The 19530-nt window shown below is 47.6% G+C and overlaps 1 protein-coding gene across 1 annotated transcript in view; it reads left to right on the top strand.

Annotated features, from left to right (window-relative positions):
• dgki (diacylglycerol kinase, iota) overlaps window positions 1-19530 on the top strand; it is a gene marked incomplete at both ends in the record, with an annotated part of 156072 nt that overhangs the window by 112667 nt on the left and 23875 nt on the right. The window contains 8 exons of the mRNA XM_083661748.1: window positions 3333-3458; window positions 4107-4185; window positions 4534-4589; window positions 7145-7207; window positions 12519-12592; window positions 15487-15598; window positions 16499-16585; window positions 17126-17238. Of these exons, the coding sequence (XP_083517874.1) occupies window positions 3333-3458; window positions 4107-4185; window positions 4534-4589; window positions 7145-7207; window positions 12519-12592; window positions 15487-15598; window positions 16499-16585; window positions 17126-17238 (710 nt within the window). The remainder of the gene's footprint in view (window positions 1-3332; window positions 3459-4106; window positions 4186-4533; window positions 4590-7144; window positions 7208-12518; window positions 12593-15486; window positions 15599-16498; window positions 16586-17125; window positions 17239-19530) is intronic.

The following is a 19530-nucleotide window of genomic DNA, read 5'->3' as shown; positions in this document are numbered from 1 at the left end:
ATCACAGAGAGGGAATAAGAGCTCAGCTGAGTGTGAGTACCACAGTGGAGGCCCTGCTGTTGAGTGCTACTCTCATCCGATTGTGTGTGCGCGCGTGTGTGTGTGTGCGTGTGTGTGTGTGTGTCGTGAGTGTGTGTTTGTGTGTCAGTCAGCGCAGTCTGTGGCACACTGATTTCCTGACTCAGTCCAGAGAGAGAGAGAGAGAGAGAGAGAGAGGAGAGAGAGAGAGAGAGAGACCTTGACCTTGATTACCAGTATAGAATGAGATGGAGGGAATGAGGGGGGAATCGAGAGGAAAAAAGATGAATTGGAGGAGAGAGAGGAAGGGAGTGATGGAGGGAACGATGATGGAGGACAAACAGTGTGTGTGTGTGTGTGGGGGGGGGGGGGGGCGGTTTGTTGTCTGCATCCATAGAGCATATTAAAGACCAGCTGTCACCGTAACATGTAATAAGAAGGCTGTTATCAAATGAGGGGCGTTCGCTCACCTGTAGCCGACTTGCATAGCTCAGGTGATGCCTCTGCGTCTCACAGACAGCCCCGTCTGTTTGGGTTCGACTTGCATAGCTCAGGTGATGCCTCTGGGTCTCACAGACAGCTCCGTCTGTTTGGGTTCGACTTGCATAGCTCAGGTGATGCCTCTGCGTCTCACAGACAGCCCCGTCTGTTTGAGTTCGACTTGCATAGCTCAGGTGATGCCTCTGGGTCTCTCAGACAGCCCCGTCTGTTTGGGTCTGACTTGCATAGCTCAGGTGATGCCTCTGGGTCTCTCAAGTCGTGTTTCCATTACTCTCAGAAATGCGCAAAATCTATATATCGCAATAGAAAGTGGGTAATGGAAACACGTAAATTTCGAAAAACCTCCCAAATATCGCAAAAAGTTTTTGCGCTCTCATGAGGTGGTTTTTCAGACGTGTCGATATAGCAGTTTATCGCAAAAGTGTAATGGAAACACATTTTTCGCATTTGCATGTCATGTGACCCATCTTCCCCTTTGGAAACGGAGCGGAAAATGAAAGGAAAATGAGGGAGAAACGGTTCGATAAGCCGTGGCAAAACCTCCGCAGCAATTGGAAAACTTTTAAGCAACGCTACCTAGCAGAAAGACGAGTGTTGTGCAAAAGCGGAGCTGGGGAAAATAGATCATGTTTAATGACAGAAATCGCTCCATTGTGACAGGCTGCCTGTCTGTGTGCGCGCAGTTGTAGGCTACCTTTTTTCCTCTGCCTCTCGCGCTCACTGCATTCACTGCAGCCAGCAATATGTTGACACTCATTTTCTTTTGAATTGATAATCAGGCTCGTTTATATGCGTTGTAACTTCATGTTGTGATTTGCATTGAGCATGCAGGGGACGGGATTTGGGGCAGATCCCCGTGCGTAATCACTGTGGCAGCTGCTGCAACGGGGAATTTCGTTCAGGTGTGTGCGCCGTCACTCAAACTTAACTTCAATGGAAACGCCTACAAGTCGCAATTGTACATTGTCGAAATTGTAGAAATATCGCAATTATTTTGCGAAAAACTGTAATGGAAACACAGCTTCAGACAGCTCCGTCTGTTTGGGTCTGACTTGCATAGCTCAGGTGATGCCTCTGGGTCTCACAGACAGCTCCGTCTGTTTGGGTCTGACTTGCATAGCTCAGGTGATGCCTCTGGGTCTCACAGACAGCTCCGTCTGTTTGGGTTCGACTTGCATAGCTCAGGTGATGCCTCTGCGTCTCACAGACAGCTCCGTCTGTTTGGGTTCGAGGGCTCCGTTGTGGTAATCCCAAAAACGTTTAGTTTGGACATTTGACAAGGACATAACAGAAAGGATCCCTATCAAACGAATAGGCTGCGATACCCGAGCAGGCTAACTGACACGCTGTCTAGCTGGGCACCGGCATCTTGTGAAAGGGCAAAGAGAGAAGGAGCTGACGCCTAATATGGACATAGGCATCCCCTCTCTAAGAGCCAACGTCTACTCCTTTGATATACAACCATAAATATGAATCATAATCATAATAATAATAAACAACTTATATAGCGCTTTTCTAGATACTCAAAGTCGCTTGAATCATGCATACCTACTCATTGTGCCGAGAGGGGCTGAATGTAATAGTGTGCGTGTGTGCGTGCGTGCGCATGCGTGCGTGTGGCCGGCTCTTAGCTTCTCTTTGCGTTTAAAGTGGTTATTATGGTGTCAGTGAAGCAGCTTCAATAGCCACTTACTGAAAGCCTATCATTACATGCTACAGTATCTGTTCCTCTCTCTCTTTGAGTGTTTTTGTGTGGTGACCTTGTTGGCGAGAACAGAGGAGATACAGTGAGAGAGACAGAGGGAGCAAACGACAAAGTGTTAAGCTTTGTCGAGAGAGAGAGAGAGAGAGAGAGAGCGGTGACCTTGGTGTTCCGAGAGAGAGAGGGGGGGGGGAGAGAGAGAGAGAGAGAGGGGGGGGGGGAGGGAGAGAGAGAGAGGGGGGGGGAGAGAGAGAGAGAGAGAGGGGGGGGGGAGGGAGAGAGAGAGAGGGGGGGGGAGAGAGAGAGAGAGAGAGAGGGGGGGGAGAGAGAGAGAGAGAGGGGGGGGGAGGGAGAGAGGGGGGGGGGAGAGAGAGGGGGGGGAGAGAGAGGGGGGGGGAAGAGAGAGAGAGGCAATAATTCATCTGCAAAGCGGTCCTTTTTAAGGCTTTTTAAAGAGGTTTTTTTAAGACTCATTTTTATAGACTGGCTTTTATGCAATAATTTGTCTTAATATGCTCGATTGCTCTTTGTTTTTTTATTTCTTTTGGTCCCTTGTTTGACTTATTTATACAGCATTAGCTTTAAGTGCTGTATATACAAAGAGTTAATAACATAATGACCATAATAATAATCGTGTGCCTCTAAACATTATGAATGTGAAATGTACTTTTTTCTGTATGTTCTGTATTTTTCTGTAAAAATGGGAACTTCAACTGAACTGTCACAATACTGACACTGACTGTGTATGTGATGTAATCTTTCTCATTGGCTGGGAAATATTGACAAACATTGTACTAGAATAAAGAAGTGTGTAAACAGATGCCATGTTGTAATCTCTTTCTCTGTCTGTCTGTCTGTCTGTCTTCTGTCTGTCTGTCTGTCTGTCTGTCTGTCTGTCTGTCTGTCTGTCTGTCTGTCTGTCTGTCTGTCTCTCTGTCTGTCTGTCTGTCTGTCTGTCTGTCTGTCTGTCTGTCTGTCTGTCTGTCTGTCTGTCTGTCTGTCTCTCTGTCTGTCTGTCTGTCTGTCTCTCTGTCTGTCTGTCTGTCTGTCTGTCTGTCTGTCTGTCTGTCTGTCTGTCTGTCTATTTGTCTGTGTCTCTCTGTCTCTGCAGGGTTATACAGACGAGCCAGTATCCAAGGTGTTGTGTTATGTGGAGGACGGGTCGGTGGTCCAGTTGGACCGGTGGAACCTGCTGGTAGAGAAGAGCCCTGCCCAGCCGGAGGAGGGCAGCCAGAAGGTCAGAAGCTGCTCAGAGGTCAGGGCTTCAGCTCAGTGTCCATCTTCATTTCAAACAAAATTAAACTTAAAGGCCTTCTTATGTATAAGAATCACATTACTGACACCAGCAAGAGAATTAAACGGTGAATATCATGCTCACATCACTGGAGGTGGCAAGTGCTTCAGATGAAGGCTACAGGTAAATAACAATAATAGCCAGCCTATTCTTACCTTTTATAGGGTATTTATATTTATATATATATAATATATATACTATATATATATAATAATAATACATTCAATTTATATAGCGCTTTTCTAAGTACTCAAAGTCGCTTTACACACAGAGTAAAATCATTTAATAAGTACATTTGTAATAGGAAAATAAATAGAAAATAAGAAAATAAGAGATGGGGTTAGCAGGTGAAGGCGAGTGTGAAGAGGTGGGTTTTGTATATATATATATATATACACACTGTGAGTGTGTGTGTGTGTGTGTGTGTGTGTGTGTGTGTGTGTGTGTGTGTGTGTGTGTATATACACAGTATATATATATATATATATATATATATATATATATATATATATATATATATATATATATATATATACTACATGCATATAGAAAGAAACACACTCATTATGGCATTTTCTCCCCTGCTCCCAGCTGCCTCTGAATGTGTTCAACAACTACTTCAGCCTGGGCTTCGACGCTAACGTCACCCTGGAGTTCCACGAGTCCAGAGGTGCCAAGTCTCTTCTATTTTACTCTGCTATCTATTCTGACCTTACAGGACTTATCAGTATGATGACATGCAACATACAACATGCTGCAGTGCAGTGCAAAATCAAATGCATGATGTGGAATTACTAAATGAAGCCATGTAAACCAGGTTATTAGAGAACTTATGTTGCTTCAAACCATGTTCTGTAAATGTTTGTGATTCGTCCTGGTAATGAGAGTATTGGTATGCATGGAGATCTACAGATTGTTTTGCTTTGACGGTGATGAGTTGGAGTTTTACTAAACTGTAGCCTACAATATTCACTAATTGTATTCCCTTTCTCTTTCCTCTATGATTGTGTCTTTCCAGAGGCCAACCCTGAAAAGTTTAACAGTCGCTTCCGCAACAAGATGTTCTATGCAGGAGTGAGTGTACTTGACTACACACACGCGCACGCACACACACACACACACACACACACACACACACACACACACACACACACACACACACACACACACACCCCCCAGCACTTACAGCGGCAGGGATTCAAGTTGTGCCTGAGGGGAGCGAGGGAAGCGCATTAGAGACAGAAGTGGGAGTGAAGGAGAGAAAGTGAAGAGAGGGATGGAGGACGGGAGGAGAAGAGAGGGATGAAGGAGGAGAGGAGAAGAGAGGGATGAAGGAGGAGAGGAGATACTAATGAGGGAAGGTTCATATTAAACAGGGCATCTACATTATCTACATTTAAGGTTTTAAAAATGATTCAAATATCTTAAAGGAACACTCCGCCCATTTTCAACCAGCTTTGTATTATTAGAACATCAGTAGTATATCAGAAAACTGTAAACGGTTTTGAAGTCTGTCAATTAATTTGACAGTTATTGAGTGTTAAAGTGTGGACCAGTGACATCACTGGTCCACACTAACTCAAATCAACTCTCAATAACTGTCAAACTAGATGAATGATGAATAGTTTGACAGTTATTGAGAGTTGATTTGAGTTAATGAGTTATTAATTTGAGTTAGTGTGGACCAGTGATGTCACTGGTCCACACTTTAACACAATAACTGTCAAATTAAATGACAGACTTCAAAACCGTTTACAGTTTTCTGATATACTACTGATGTTCTAATAATACAAAGCTGGTTGAAAATGGGCAGAGTCTTCCTTTAAATACTGTTATTATTTCTATTATTTTTCACCATGCAATGACCAGTTTCTTTGCACTGCGTTTCCATTCTTAGATCAATCCACAACAGGATTAGTCGTGCAATCTGCATCCTATCTGCTTTACTCAACACAGTTGTACTTCATGTTCCACCACAATTCATTTCCTCTTCTCTTTTTTTAATAAGGCGCATTTATAGTTTCAGAACTTTCATTAGCTATGTTTAAAGGAGCTATTAGAGGGATCAGCCGATCAGCATTTTGATAAACAAATGGCATCACTGGGTGGAAACGGCAATGGGACCCAGCCTTGAGTGTCTCACTCTAGCCGGCTGTGCTGTTTAAATTTTTAAAAACGGCAATATTTCACTTTAACACGACATGCATACAGTATATTATACATCAGACTCTTGAGCTGCTTCTGCTCTCACTCAGAATGTCAAAATATAAGCGATGTGATGTATAGTTTATGAGATATTAACGCTTGTTTGGCACAACTCATAGTTAACTGCTGCGGGGTTCCGCATTTCTGGGTGGTTGTGATGTAATGCTGATTTGTCCTATATGATTTTGGAGAAAGATTGAGTCAACATGGTTCTCATTTTCCCAGGTCATCAAATCCCCACGCTTTGGGTTGTTGGACGGTCCGGCGCACCAACCCAAAGCATCAGTATTTGATGACCTGGGAAAATGAGAACCATGTTGACTCAATCTTTCTCCAAAATCACATGTAGTACCTTTAATTGGAAATTCACCAGCTTTGTGTCTTTTCTGGATTTTAATTGGTCTGTGATTCAAATCTAAACCATTAAACGGGTCTCATCCACCTTATGTAACCCCGCCCACTTGACCCAGTTGTGTTACGACTTCCTGTTCAAAATGCTGTCTGTTTTACCTGGTCAAACCTAAATCTTTAAAGCCCCTCATGCAGTGTTGGCCACAGTTAACACAATGAACACAATATAAGTCACAGGAAGTGTCAACAAAAAAGGAAGTCATTGGCTGACCCCTGTGTTGGAACATAAGGTGAATAGTCTTAAAGGGATACGGCAACATTTGCCACATTGCCGATATCAAAACTAGAACTTATCAGAACCGAACTGACTTCCTCGTTTACCATGTGGCGCATTCGCTGCATGCGCACTGCTGCACACAGCGCATGCGTCACGTGTCAAACGAGGAAGTCAGTTTGGTTATACCGTAATCTGTTAGTTCGGTTACTCTTTGTTTAGTTCTCGGTGTGTGGATTTACTATGAAAATGACCGTTTCACGTAACTTTGTATTATTCATGGCGTGGTGAGTACACAAGTCACAACATATACATGTGAGTGTTTCTGCCGCTGTTACAATGTGTATTTTGGGCGACTGAACGGGAGTAGGCAAAAGTACCATAGACTGCCGTTGTAGCGCTAAGCTAAGTAGCAGTGAGGGCTCTACCGCAGCACGCAGATTGAAAATAAAGCCATGTACATTCTAGTTTTGTCAATATGGCAAATGGCCTAAACTCTCAAAATGTTGGCGTATCCCTTTAAACCTGATGTTTTGAAACCTGCTATAGCCTGTGAAGAATGAGAGAGGGAAGGGACGGGTGGGAGGAGGAGAGGAAGCAAGGATGGGAGTGATCTCTTTTTAATGAGGGAAATGTAATGACCTGTAATTCTGTTTGACTGGGGTCTTTTCTGTGGTTATGCACCGTGTATTTATTTGTGTGTGTGTGTGCGTGTGTGTGTGTGTGTGTGTGTGTGTGTGTGTGTGTGTGTGTGTGTGTGTGTGTGCGTGCGTGTGCGTGTGTGTGTGGGTCTGGGCAGGCCGCATTCTCAGATTTCCTCCAGAGAAGCTCCAGGGATTTGTCCAAGCACGTCAGAGTGGTGGTGAGTGACCACACACTCTGTCTCTGTTCCTGCCAGTGTGGACATGTAGGGGGCGGGGCATCAGCATGGGACAGACACACTCTGTCTCTGTTCCTGCCAGTGTGGACATGTCGGGGGCGGGGCAGCAGCATGGGACAGACACACTCTCCCTCTCTGTCCCCGTCACTGTGGACATGTCGGGGGCGGGGCAGCAGCATGGGACAGACACACTCTCCCTCTCTGTCCCCGTCACTGTGGACATGTCGGGGGCGGGGCAGCAGCATGGGACAGACACACTCTCCCTCTCTGTCCCCGCCAGTGTGGACATGTCGGGGGCGGGGCAGCAGCATGGGACAGACACACTCTCCCTCTCTGTCCCCGTCACTGTGGACATGTCGGGGGCGGGGCATCAGCATGGGACAGACACACTCTCCCTCTCTGTCCCTGTCACTGTGGACATGTCGGGGGCGGGGCAGCAGCATGGGACAGACACACTCTCCCTCTCTGTCCCCGTCACTGTGGACATGTCGGGGGCGGGGCAGCAGCATGGGACAGACACACTCTCCCTCTCTGTCCCCGTCACTGTGGACATGTCGGGGGCGGAGCAGCAGCATGGGACAGACACACTCTCCCTCTCTGTCCCCGTCACTGTGGACATGTCGGGGGCGGGGCAGCAGCATGGGACAGACACACTCTCCCTCTCTGTCCCCGTCACTGTGGACATGTCGGGGGCGGGGCAGCAGCATGGGACAGACACACTCTCCCTCTCTGTCCCCGTCACTGTGGACATGTCGGGGGCGGGGCAGCAGCATGGGACAGACACACTCTCCCTCTCTGTCCCCGTCACTGTGGACATGTCGGGGGCGGGGCAGCAGCATGGGACAGACACACTCTCCCTCTCTGTCCCCGTCACTGTGGACATGTCGGGGGCGGGGCAGCAGCATGGGACAGACACACTCTCCCTCTCTGTCCTCGTCACTGTGGACATGTCGGGGGCGGAGCAGCAGCATGGGACAGACACACTCTCCCTCTCTGTCCTCGTCACTGTGGACATGTCGGGGGCGGAGCAGCAGCATGGGACAGACACACTCTCCCTCTCTGTCCCCGTCACTGTGGACATGTCGGGGGCGGGGCAGCAGCATGGGACAGACACACGCTCCCTCTCTGTCCCCGTCACTGTGGACATGTCGGGGGCGGGGCAGCAGCATGGGACAGACACACTCTCCCTCTCTGTCCTCGTCACTGTGGACATGTCGGGGGCGGGGCAGCAGCATGGGACAGACACACTCTCCCTCTCTGTCCCCGTCACTGTGGACATGTCGGGGGCGGGGCAGCAGCATGGGACAGACACACTCTCCCTCTCTGTCCCCGTCACTGTGGACATGTCGGGGGCGGGGCATCAGCATGGGACAGACACACTCTCCCTCTCTGTCCCTGTCACTGTGGACATGTCGGGGGCGGGGCAGCAGCATGGGACAGACACACGCTCCCTCTCTGTCCCCGTCACTGTGGACATGTCGGGGGCGGGGCAGCAGCATGGGACAGACACACTCTCCCTCTCTGTCCCCGCCAGTGTGGACATGTCGGGGGCGGGGCAGCAGCATGGGACAGACACACTCTCCCTCTCTGTCCCTGTCACTGTGGACATGTCGGGGGCGGGGCAGCAGCATGGGACAGACACACGCTCCCTCTCTGTCCCCGTCACTGTGGACATGTCGGGGGTGGGGCAGCAGCATGGGACAGACACACTATCCCTCTCTGTTCCTGTCACTGTGGACATGTCGGGGGTGGGGCAGCAGCATGGGACAGACACACTCTCCCTCTCTGTCCCCGTCACTGTGGACATGTCGGGGGCGGGGCAGCAGCATGGGACAGACACACTCCCTCTCTGTCCCTGTCACTGTGGACATGTCGGGGGCGGGGCAGCAGCACAGGCCCCACACACCTCAGTGTTGTGGATTAAGCTCGGGCGATTGGACAAATGCATCAGGATGGGCGTAGGACTGAATGCACTGCCAGTGGAAATGAGCTGGCTGATGTTCTGCCACTTTTTTTTTCTGAAAATTGTGATTTAACACGTTCACTGCCAATGACGTGTTTTTACGTCAAACAAAATCCAACGGTTGACTGCCAATGACGTGTTTTTACGTCCAATTTTTTTTTTTTTTTTTTTTTGACCGTGGGATGTGCATCTAACCCTTTTACATCTCTTATATAAATATTGGAGCCACCGAACGTGTACAACCCATTCCACCGACCCACTAAGTGGCGACAGTGCTCTCCTGACTAGAGGAAGGCAAGCAAAAAGCAGTGTGAGGAAGCCATTCTCATGAAAATGGATTGGCGAAAACGCTTTCGTTTTCGCGCTGATTGCTGGCGGTGCGGGATTGCAAATTTGCATAATAGATTACAGGTGGAACACACTTTGAAACACGCAGCATAAATATGACCAGAATCGCAAAAGCTTCATCAAAGCTCTCAACCGAAGCGAGCGAGCCCATCCAGACTTGCCCAGCGGCCGCCAGCAGACAGGCACAGTAACAGCAAAGCAGTGAGCCTGGTGACGCGAGGTTACAGCAGCAACAGAAACGAGCCCGCTGCAGCCAAGAAGAACACACACGGAGGGAGGAGTTTGAAGGAGAGGGGTGTTTCCTGCTGTTATGGAGGAAATGACTGTTCAAAACTATTGTTTAGATGTCTGACGTCTTACTGATGCCAAAAATGAATGGTTAAAGTGACTGTTCTATCGAATTTCACAAAAAGCCGTTTATCTCAGAATAAATTTTCAGACGCTGAAACCATGCTGTATTCAACTGCTAATGCTTACATAACTACTAACTCTACAAACTAACTCTTTTAGACAGAGAAAGCACACATTCTATTAGTTCTTTTGAGATATTGTGTGTTCACAAAATCCTAACAGAAACGAATCCTCGGCTCTTGAAAGATGAGCCAGAATCCTCAAAAAAAAACCTTGGCAGAAGCTAACTACAGTATTGAAAAACGGCTGGCAGTGAATGTGTTAAAAAAATCACATTTACACTTCAAAAAGTCACTTTTTTCACTCTTCCATGACTTTGCATCCCTGTGAATACAACTTTCACAAACTTTTGTTAACCACAGACCTTATTTCAGGCATTTAATCAAAATCCCCGTACAAACAAACATCCCATTGGCTTTGAGACGAGGGAACCGGAAGTGCTGCTAATACCCAGGTCTCATTCCTGCTGTACTGTATGTGCTCATTTACGCTGTAGCCTTGTGCTACTGTAGACACCAAAGTGGAAGCAAAGCAGGTGTAGCCTTGTGCTACTGTAGACAGTACACCAAAGTGGAAGCAAAGCAGGTGTAGCCTTGTGCTACTGTAGAAACCAAAGTGGAAGCAAAGCAGGTGTAGCCTTGTGCTACTGTAGAAACCAAAGTGGAAGCAAAGCAGGTGTAGCCTTGTGCTACTGTAGAAACCAAAGTGGAAGCAAAGCAGGTGTAGCCTTGTGCTACTGTAGAAACCAAAGTGGAAGCAAAGCAGATGTAGCCTTGTGCTACTGTAGAAACCAAAGTGGAAGCAAAGCAGGTGTAGCCTTGTGCTACTGTAGACACCAAAGTGGAAGCAAAGCAGATGTAGCCTTGTGCTACTGTAGAAACCAAAGTGGAAGCAAAGCAGGTGTAGCCTTGTGCTACTGTAGAAACCAAAGTGGAAGCAAAGCAGGTGTAGCCTTGTGCTACTGTAGAAACCAAAGTGGAAGCAAAGCAGATGTAGCCTTGTGCTACTGTAGAAACCAAAGTGGAAGCAAAGCAGGTGTAGCCTTGTGCTACTGTAGAAACCAAAGTGGAAGCAAAGCAGGTGTAGCCTTGTGCTACTGTAGAAACCAAAGTGGAAGCAAAGCAGGTGTAGCCTTGTGCTACTGTAGAAACCAAAGTGGAAGCAAAGCAGATGTAGCCTTGTGCTACTGTAGAAACCAAAGTGGAAGCAAAGCAGGTGTAGCCTTGTGCTACTGTAGAAACCAAAGTGGAAGCAAAGCAGGTGTAGCCTTGTGCTACTGTAGAAACCAAAGTGGAAGCAAAGCAGGTGTAGCCTTGTGCTACTGTAGACACCAAAGTGGAAGCAAAGCAGGTGTAGCCTTGTGCTACTGTAGACACCAAAGTGGAAGCAAAGCAGGTGTAGCCTTGTGCTACTGTAGACACTAAAGTGGAAGCAAAGCAGGTGTAGCCTTGTGCTACTGTAGACACCAAAGTGGAAGCAAAGCAGGTGTAGCCTTGTGCTACTGTAGAAACCAAAGTGGAAGCAAAGCAGGTGTAGCCTTGTGCTACTGTAGAAACCAAAGTGGAAGCAAAGCAGGTGTAGCCTTGTGCTACTGTAGAAACCAAAGTGGAAGCAAAGCAGGTGTGGCCTTGTGCTACTGTAGACACCAAAGTGGAAGCAAAGCAGGTGTAGCCTTGTGCTACTGTAGACACCAAAGTGGAAGCAAAGCAGGTGTAGCCTTGTGCTACTGTAGAAACCAAAGTGGAAGCAAAGCAGGTGTAGCCTTGTGCTACTGTAGAAACCAAAGTGGAAGCAAAGCAGGTGTAGCCTTGTGCTACTGTAGACACCAAAGTGGAAGCAAAGCAGGTGTAGCCTTGTGCTACTGTAGACACCAAAGTGGAAGAAAAGCAGGTGTAGCCTTGTGCTACTGTAGAAACCAAAGTGGAAGCAAAGCAGGTGTAGCCTTGTGCTACTGTAGACACCAAAGTGGAAGCAAAGCAGGTGTAGCCTTGTGCTACTGTAGAAACCAAAGTGGAAGCAAAGCAGGTGTAGCCTTGTGCTACTGTAGACACCAAAGTGGAAGCAAAGCAGGTGTAGCCTTGTGCTACTGTAGACACCAAAGTGGAAGCAAAACAGGTGTAGCCTTGTGCTACTGTAGAAACCAAAGTGGAAGAAAAGCAGGGACAGAAGATACTCAGGTTGATTTAAAATTTAATTAGAGCCTAAATACAGCCAACGATTCCCAGAGCCTTCCGTGGGTAGTGCTGGTTTTGGCCCCTGCTTCACCGTATTTGATTGTCTTGTGCTGCTGTTTCCTTCTGGGAATGCATCTTGACCTGACACTTGCTCATCCATTTCAAAATGTAAAAATGTCCCTTCCATGCATATGTAGGCTAAAAGCTATCACACCTGCACCATGCACACTGTCTGCCCCCTGGTGGTTCCTCTATCTCACTTTATGAACCACAAATTTCTCTCTCTCTCTCTCTGTCTGTCACTGTCTGTCTCTCTCTCTCTCTCTCTCTCTCTCTCTCTCTCTCTCTCTCTCTGTCTGTCTCTCTCTCTCTCTCTCTCTCTCTCTCTCTCTCTCAGTGTGATGGTACAGATCTAACTCCTAAGATCCAGGAGCTGAAATTCCAGTGCATTGTGTTTCTAAACATTCCGAGGTGGGTGATACAGTATAAACATTAACATAGTCACTGATATTGTGGAAATTACTTATTAACACATTGAGTGCCAAGGACGTCTCTGGACGTCCTAAAAAAATGTAACGAGGAGTGCCAAGGACGTCTGTGGACGTCCTAAAATCATAATTCATATTATTCCATAATTCTGCTGTTTAAGGTCGTACCTAGCCAGTGAGCATGAATCCCTTCAAGGGATCACACGGCGCCACCTTAAACATCGTCACGGGAGCTGCGCCACCCACCTCAGATCCTTTACTTTGTGCAGGAGACAGCAGGGAAAGACGTGATCAAAGTGGAAACCGATGCATGCTTCAGCCAGAGCCGAGAGATTGCTCTGTCTGCAGCGGAGTGGACAGTTGGCTCGGCTGCACCCGTGCCCACAACTGAGCTCTTCTGCTTATATCTATCTTCTATCTATCTGTTTCTCCACACCATTCCCTGCCAGAAAGCCAGCACCCGAAGCCGAACGGCCAATCCCTTTTCGTTCAGTCGCGTTTGGCATTTCCTTGTTGCGCTAGGATCCGTCCGGGGCAAAAACGGAGTCAGACTCTGTGCGTGTGGGGAGGAGCCCGCAGCTCAGAGGTGGAGAGGGGGGGGGGGGGGGGGGGGGGGAGAGGGGGGAGGGGGGAACAGGCTGCACAGAAACCACACCACGCCACCACATCAGAAAACACCAGCCAGAGTCAGTGAATGTGCTCGAAATTAGAGTGCAAAAAGTATTCATAAAAGTCACTATATCTTGAAAAGTAAAAAAAAACGGCAGAAAACCCTTGAAAGTGCACTTCTTACAGAGGCTGTCATTTCATAATGGAACTGTCTAGAAACAAAATTTCTTCTTTGGAAGAAGCAGGAGTGTTCAATGTTTCATTAGAGTCCAGCCCTCTCAATATAGCCCTAATAGAAAAAATTCTATAGCTGTTTTCAACTGAATGGAAGTGAATCTGGCACAGGCTCCAGACAATTTTACTGAAGCGCTGTGGCACTCAATGTGTTAAAGACGAGCTGAATCCAAAGATGTATTTTTTATATATTTTAGTTCACATCCCTGGGTATTCAGTGCACCTGTTTAACCATGTATGCCAAAACACGATTTTAAAACACGATTTCAGACGGACAAGCCCGTCTTTTATTGTCACACGGTTACACATCAACACATGCACGGAGGGCCACAAACACACACATGCTGACGGTGGCCGGTGAAATTTGTCCTCTGCATTTAACCCATCCTGGCTTTGTCCTTTCCTCCGGAGGGCAGGCCAGGAGCAGTGGTCGCTTTCTCGTACAGCGCCCGGGGACCGACTTCGGATGTTGTCGTCACTGGTCGGATGACGATGACGATCTGATCTTCTGCATGTTTTTAATGGGGGGGGGTTATATACGGAGGAACCCCCCTGGGGGAGCACGGGGAGAACATGCAAACTCCACACAGACAGAAAGGCCCTTACGACGAGATACCCCACCTGGGCAGTAGGCACTGAAGATATGGGGGGAACACAACCACAGCGCCCGCAGTGTCCCAGGCGAGAATCGAACTCAGGACCTTCTGATTGCGAGGCGACAGCTCTACCACTGAGCCACCGTGAAAGAAAATCACAAAAATCAAATTCTTTTTTTTCCACACTTTTTCACATCAAAAGTTCATTTTTCAGGATTTCAGTCATAAGTGTAATCTACAGTTTGCTGACATAACAAAGAACGATCAAATTTCTACCCCATTTCAACCAATCATATCATGACATGACAGCTGTCAATGAATCTTCATTGCGAGAAGAAAATTCTGAGCATGCAAAATGGCTGCCTAGTGCCTACAACATGGGCAGACTTTTCTAGACCATAAATGTTAATATATTTGGCCAATAAGTATGTAACATACAAGATAAAACAAACGGTAATGTCTTCATTTAATGTAGAATGCAAAGACATGTAACTGGTTCATTAAACTCGCATTCCAAGAATCACGGCACGGTGGCTCAGTGGTTAGCACTGTTGCCTCACAGCAAGAAGGTCCCGGGTTCGAACCCCGGTCCGTCCCAGGTCCTTTCTGTGTCGAGTTTGCATGTTCGTGTGGGTTTTCTCCGGGTGCTCCGGTTTCCTCCCACCACCAAAAGACATGTATGTTAGAGTTAAGACTCCTGTCAGTGGCCCTGACCAAGGCAATGGCAAAAGAACTGGAGTTGGTCGCCGGGCGCTGCACTGCAGCTGCTCACTGCTCCTAGTTCTAGGAAGGTTCCTAGTAGAGGATGGGTCAAATGTAGAGGATGAATTTCCCCATGGGGATAATTAAAGGATGACTATAGTTACTCATTTGAACAATATACTCTGGCACCTCGGATATTCCAGGCCGGCACATTTGCCTCGGCTTTGAAACAGCAGTATGCGCGGAGGCAGCCAGATCCTCGGTTCTCTGCAGATCCCACTCGCGTAGCGCCAGAAAACGCTGAATCCCACTGGATTTGGAGGCAGAACACCCCATACAAGCGCCAACTCCAGTCCCCAGAACTGTCCAATCAAATCATCGACACACTACGGCCCGCCTCTCAACCCTCTTTCATCTCAGGCATCTCAGTCCGTTACGTCACCGACCCTCTCTGAGAGCGTTCATGTGGTCTTTAACAGTTTTACTGAAGAAAAGAAAGGATATAATGTATGGGTCTAACCCTAGTTAAAAAACATTCAATATCTTAGTTAGCTGTGACTGTGCTGGCACCAGTTCATCATGGAGTGGTGACAACTGCATGACATTTGCAATGGTGTGTCATGACTTTAGTTGTGTGTGTGTGTGTGTGTGTGTGTGTGTGTGTGTGCGTGTGCGTATGTATGTGCGTGCGTGCGTGCGTGTGTGTGTGTGTGTGTGTGTGTGCGTGCGTGTGTAGGTACTGTGCTGGCACCATGCCATGGGGGAACACCGGCGACCACCGGGACTTCGAACCGCAGCGCCACGACGACGGCTGCATCGAGGTCATCGGCTTCACCATGGCCTCACTGGTGAGGACAACAACTGACGGACACATATATTCTTAGTGACACATATATTCTTAGTGACACATATATTCTTAGGGACACATATATTCTTAGGGGACATTCAGACTAAAAGCGTTTTTGGAGCTGCCAGCGTCTTTCTGCAATTCATTCTCTATGTAAGGACGCGCTAAACATGCTCCTCTTTTAATGAACGCACCTGGTGTTTAGCGCTGGTGGCGTCTGTTGTTTTTGGAGGAGCGCTGTAGGCTTTTTAGAGCTGAAAAAAGTTGAACATTAGAGGAAAAGCGCCCTGCTCGTCTTTTCCACTCCTCCAACCATTTCTCCTCCCGAGGTATCCTCAACCTCCGCTGCTGCCAGAATTGACAATAATCTGGCTTTCATGTTGACAGTGAACAACATCAAACAAACAAAACTGGACTAAAACTAAAACTAAACAACGCTCCGTGTGCTGTGTTTTGTGCACAATGGAAGTGCCCTCGACATGATTTTCATAACGTTCTGACTGAAAAAAACGCTTTTGGTGTGAATGTCCCCTTAGTGATGGACAACAACTGTGGCTTTAAGAGAAGTACTGTATGAGTGTAATTGTTACATGTATGGATTGGCTAAAAGGAGCCTCTGAGGCGATCTATCTCCTTGCTGTGACTATTTACACATCACGGCACAGCACTTTTATGCGGCGTTGCAGCATCGCTATGACGACCAGTTATGGGGGGGTGGGACTATTTGCGGTAGAAAACCAACAGGTAGTAACAAAGGCGAGTAGAGTCGAGGTGATGCTATGCGGTCAAAGAACGCCAGAAGCGAATGAGACGGAGAGATGAGCAGAACCAAGGAAGAAGGAACAATGTTGTGTGTCCTCCTGTTGTTAATCTCTGGTGTGACTCCCCGCCCGTCCACCAGGCGGCGCTGCAGGTGGGCGGGCATGGAGAGAGACTGCACCAGTGCAGAGAAGTCATCCTCACTACCTTCAAGACCATACCTGTTCAAGTGAGTACACACACTCAGCTCTCACACACTCGGTTTGCAGCCTAGAGATAATAAAAAAAAAAAATTATTGATCTATTTATGTCAGACGATGCCAGAAACAAACAAAACAAAGTCAGAAATACACGGCTCGTCTGCCCGTATCTCTTTCCCGGGTGTATACTCTTGCCTGGGGGGCTTGAGATGGAGGTAGGGGAGTTACGAATGGAGTTACGACACTTACTCACAAGATGGTTTGAATGCTTTTCCACTGGCTACACTTTGTAAAACCCACAGACAGATGTGAAGGCTGACCAATGCCATTGATTTATGACAAATACATACTAGACAGTGACGAATATGCTATGTTCTGTATGAATATGGGGTGTGTCCTTCTAAGACTGATGTGTGTGTGTGTTGCATTTGTTAATGGTGAGTGTGCGTGTGTGTGTGTGTGTGTGTGTGTGTGTGTGTGTGTGTGTGTGTGTGTGTGTGTGTGTGTGTGTGTGTGTGTGTGTGCGCGTGCGTGCGTGCATGTGTGTGCGCGCGTGTGTGTGTATGTAGGTGGACGGTGAGCCCTGTCGACTGGCTCCCTCCACTCTCCGCATCTCCCTCCGAAATCAGGCCAACATGATCCAGAAGAGCAAGAGACGCACCTCTGTACCCCTGCTCAATGAGTGAGTCACACACACACACACACACACACACACACACACACACACACAAAGAGCAAGAGACGCACCTCTGTACCCCTGCTCAACGAGTGAGTCACACACACACACACACACACACACACACAAAGAGCAAGAGACGCACCTCTGTACCCCTGCTCAATGAGTGAGTCACACACACACACACACACACACACACACACACACACACACACACACACACACAAAGAGCAAGAGACGCACCTCTGTACCCCTGCTCAACGAGTGAGTGTCTCACACACACATACACACACACACACACACACACACAAAGAGCAAGAGACGCACCTCTGTACCCCTGCTCAACGAGTGAGTCACACACACACACACACACACACACACAAAGAGCAAGAGACGCACCTCTGTACCCCTGCTCAACGAGTGAGTCACACACGCACACACACACACACACACACAAAGAGCAAGAGACGCACCTCTGTACCCCTGCTCAACGAGTGAGTCACACACACACACACACACACACACACACACACAAAGAGCAAGAGACGCACCTCTGTACCCCTGCTCAATGAGTGAGTCACACACACACACACACACACACACACAAAGAGCAAGAGACGCACCTCTGTACCCCTGCTCAACGAGTGAGTCACACACACACACACACACACACACACACACACACACACACACACACACACACACACAAAGAGCAAGAGACGCACCTCTGTACCCCTGCTCAATGAGTGAGTCACACACACACACACACACACACACACACACAAAGAGCAAGAGACGCACCTCTGTACCCCTGCTCAACGAGTGAGTGTCTCACACACACATACACACACACACACACACACACACAAAGAGCAAGAGACGCACCTCTGTACCCCTGCTCAACGAGTGAGTCACACACACACACACACACACACACACACACACACACACAAAGAGCAAGAGACGCACCTCTGTACCCCTGCTCAATGAGTGAGTCACACACACACACACACACACACACACACACACAAAGAGCAAGAGACGCACCTCTGTACCCCTGCTCAACGGGTGAGTCACGCACGCACACACACACACACACACACACACACAAAGACACGCACGCGCGCAGACTCATGTGCGCGCGCACACACGCACACGTGCACACACCCAGGAAGTAGGGCAGCCGTGTTTGAAATGCCTGGGTTACACTGAGTGAGTCACACAATGTGTTTAGCAGGAGCTGACATTCACTCCTCTAAATGTCCTACTTCTCTGTACAGCTCACCAGTGCAAAACGTGGGAATACCTCTCTTCTATTAATCTCTTTGTTGATCTTTCCTGTGGCACCCCCGGCCTCCATCTGCACGTGGCCAAGGAAAAGAATACCATTTTGAAAAGTCCAACCATTTCTTTCAGTTGTTACCTGCTATATAAAGTTCTACAATGCCTATGTTTACATGGACTGCAATATTCCAGTAGTAACCCGATTAAGACAATACTCTCAATAAGACACTGCCGTGTTAACAGCATTTTCTGATGACCTTAACCCGAATAATGTCAGAGTTAAGCAATAGTCGGAAGACGTGGAGTATTCCGATCTTCCGATCTTAGTCACATCATTAAAGTGCATACATTGTATTGTTATTACATGTTTGGTTTTCTGAGGTAGAGACCAAGTATAAGCCCAGATAGGGTTTCATGTCTCTACCTGCACATTGTTATGTTGTTTTCATTTTGTCAGTTTCTGTTTCTTTTTTTCCAGTTTTTTCAGAACACAAAAAAACAAAAAGGAACAAACTCAACAAAAAGGCATAGATATATTATCTACATGCCAATATTACAACGTGGTGCTAGCAGCCGCGTGAGGTGCTTATGTGCTTGTAAGAGATGTTGTGCATGGGATCCCACGCAAGGGCTCCATGAGAAATCAGCTGGGGCAGGTCACTTGTCGCTTTTAACATTGTCAAAGTAGGCCAGAAATGGGTCCTGGATAGTTGAGAATCTTTTAAGTGAGTTGGTCCTCAGGAACCTGAGTCTCTCCATCCGCATATCTGAGACCATGTCCGTCAACCACAGCTGAAAAGAAGGTGGAGAGGGGGACTTCAATTCCTTCAGAATGAGTTTCTTGGCAACAGTCGTCCCCTGTGTCAGAGATGGTTACACAGCCGTAGGGAGGAGCAGAAAAGATTCCAAACAGCCAAAGATGGTGAGTTCCGCATCCGGCTGAAGGGTTATTTTGTAGGCCTTAGAGTACCAATCAAATATTCTGGCCCAGAATCCAGATAATCAAGGACAGAA

Source organism: Poromitra crassiceps (genome assembly GCF_964638095.1).
Source record: "Poromitra crassiceps genome assembly, chromosome: 2".
Taxonomy (NCBI): Eukaryota; Metazoa; Chordata; class Actinopteri; order Beryciformes; family Melamphaidae; genus Poromitra; species Poromitra crassiceps.
The sequence above is the reverse complement of the archived record's forward strand: the minus strand, read 5'-3'. Positions and strand labels throughout refer to the sequence as shown.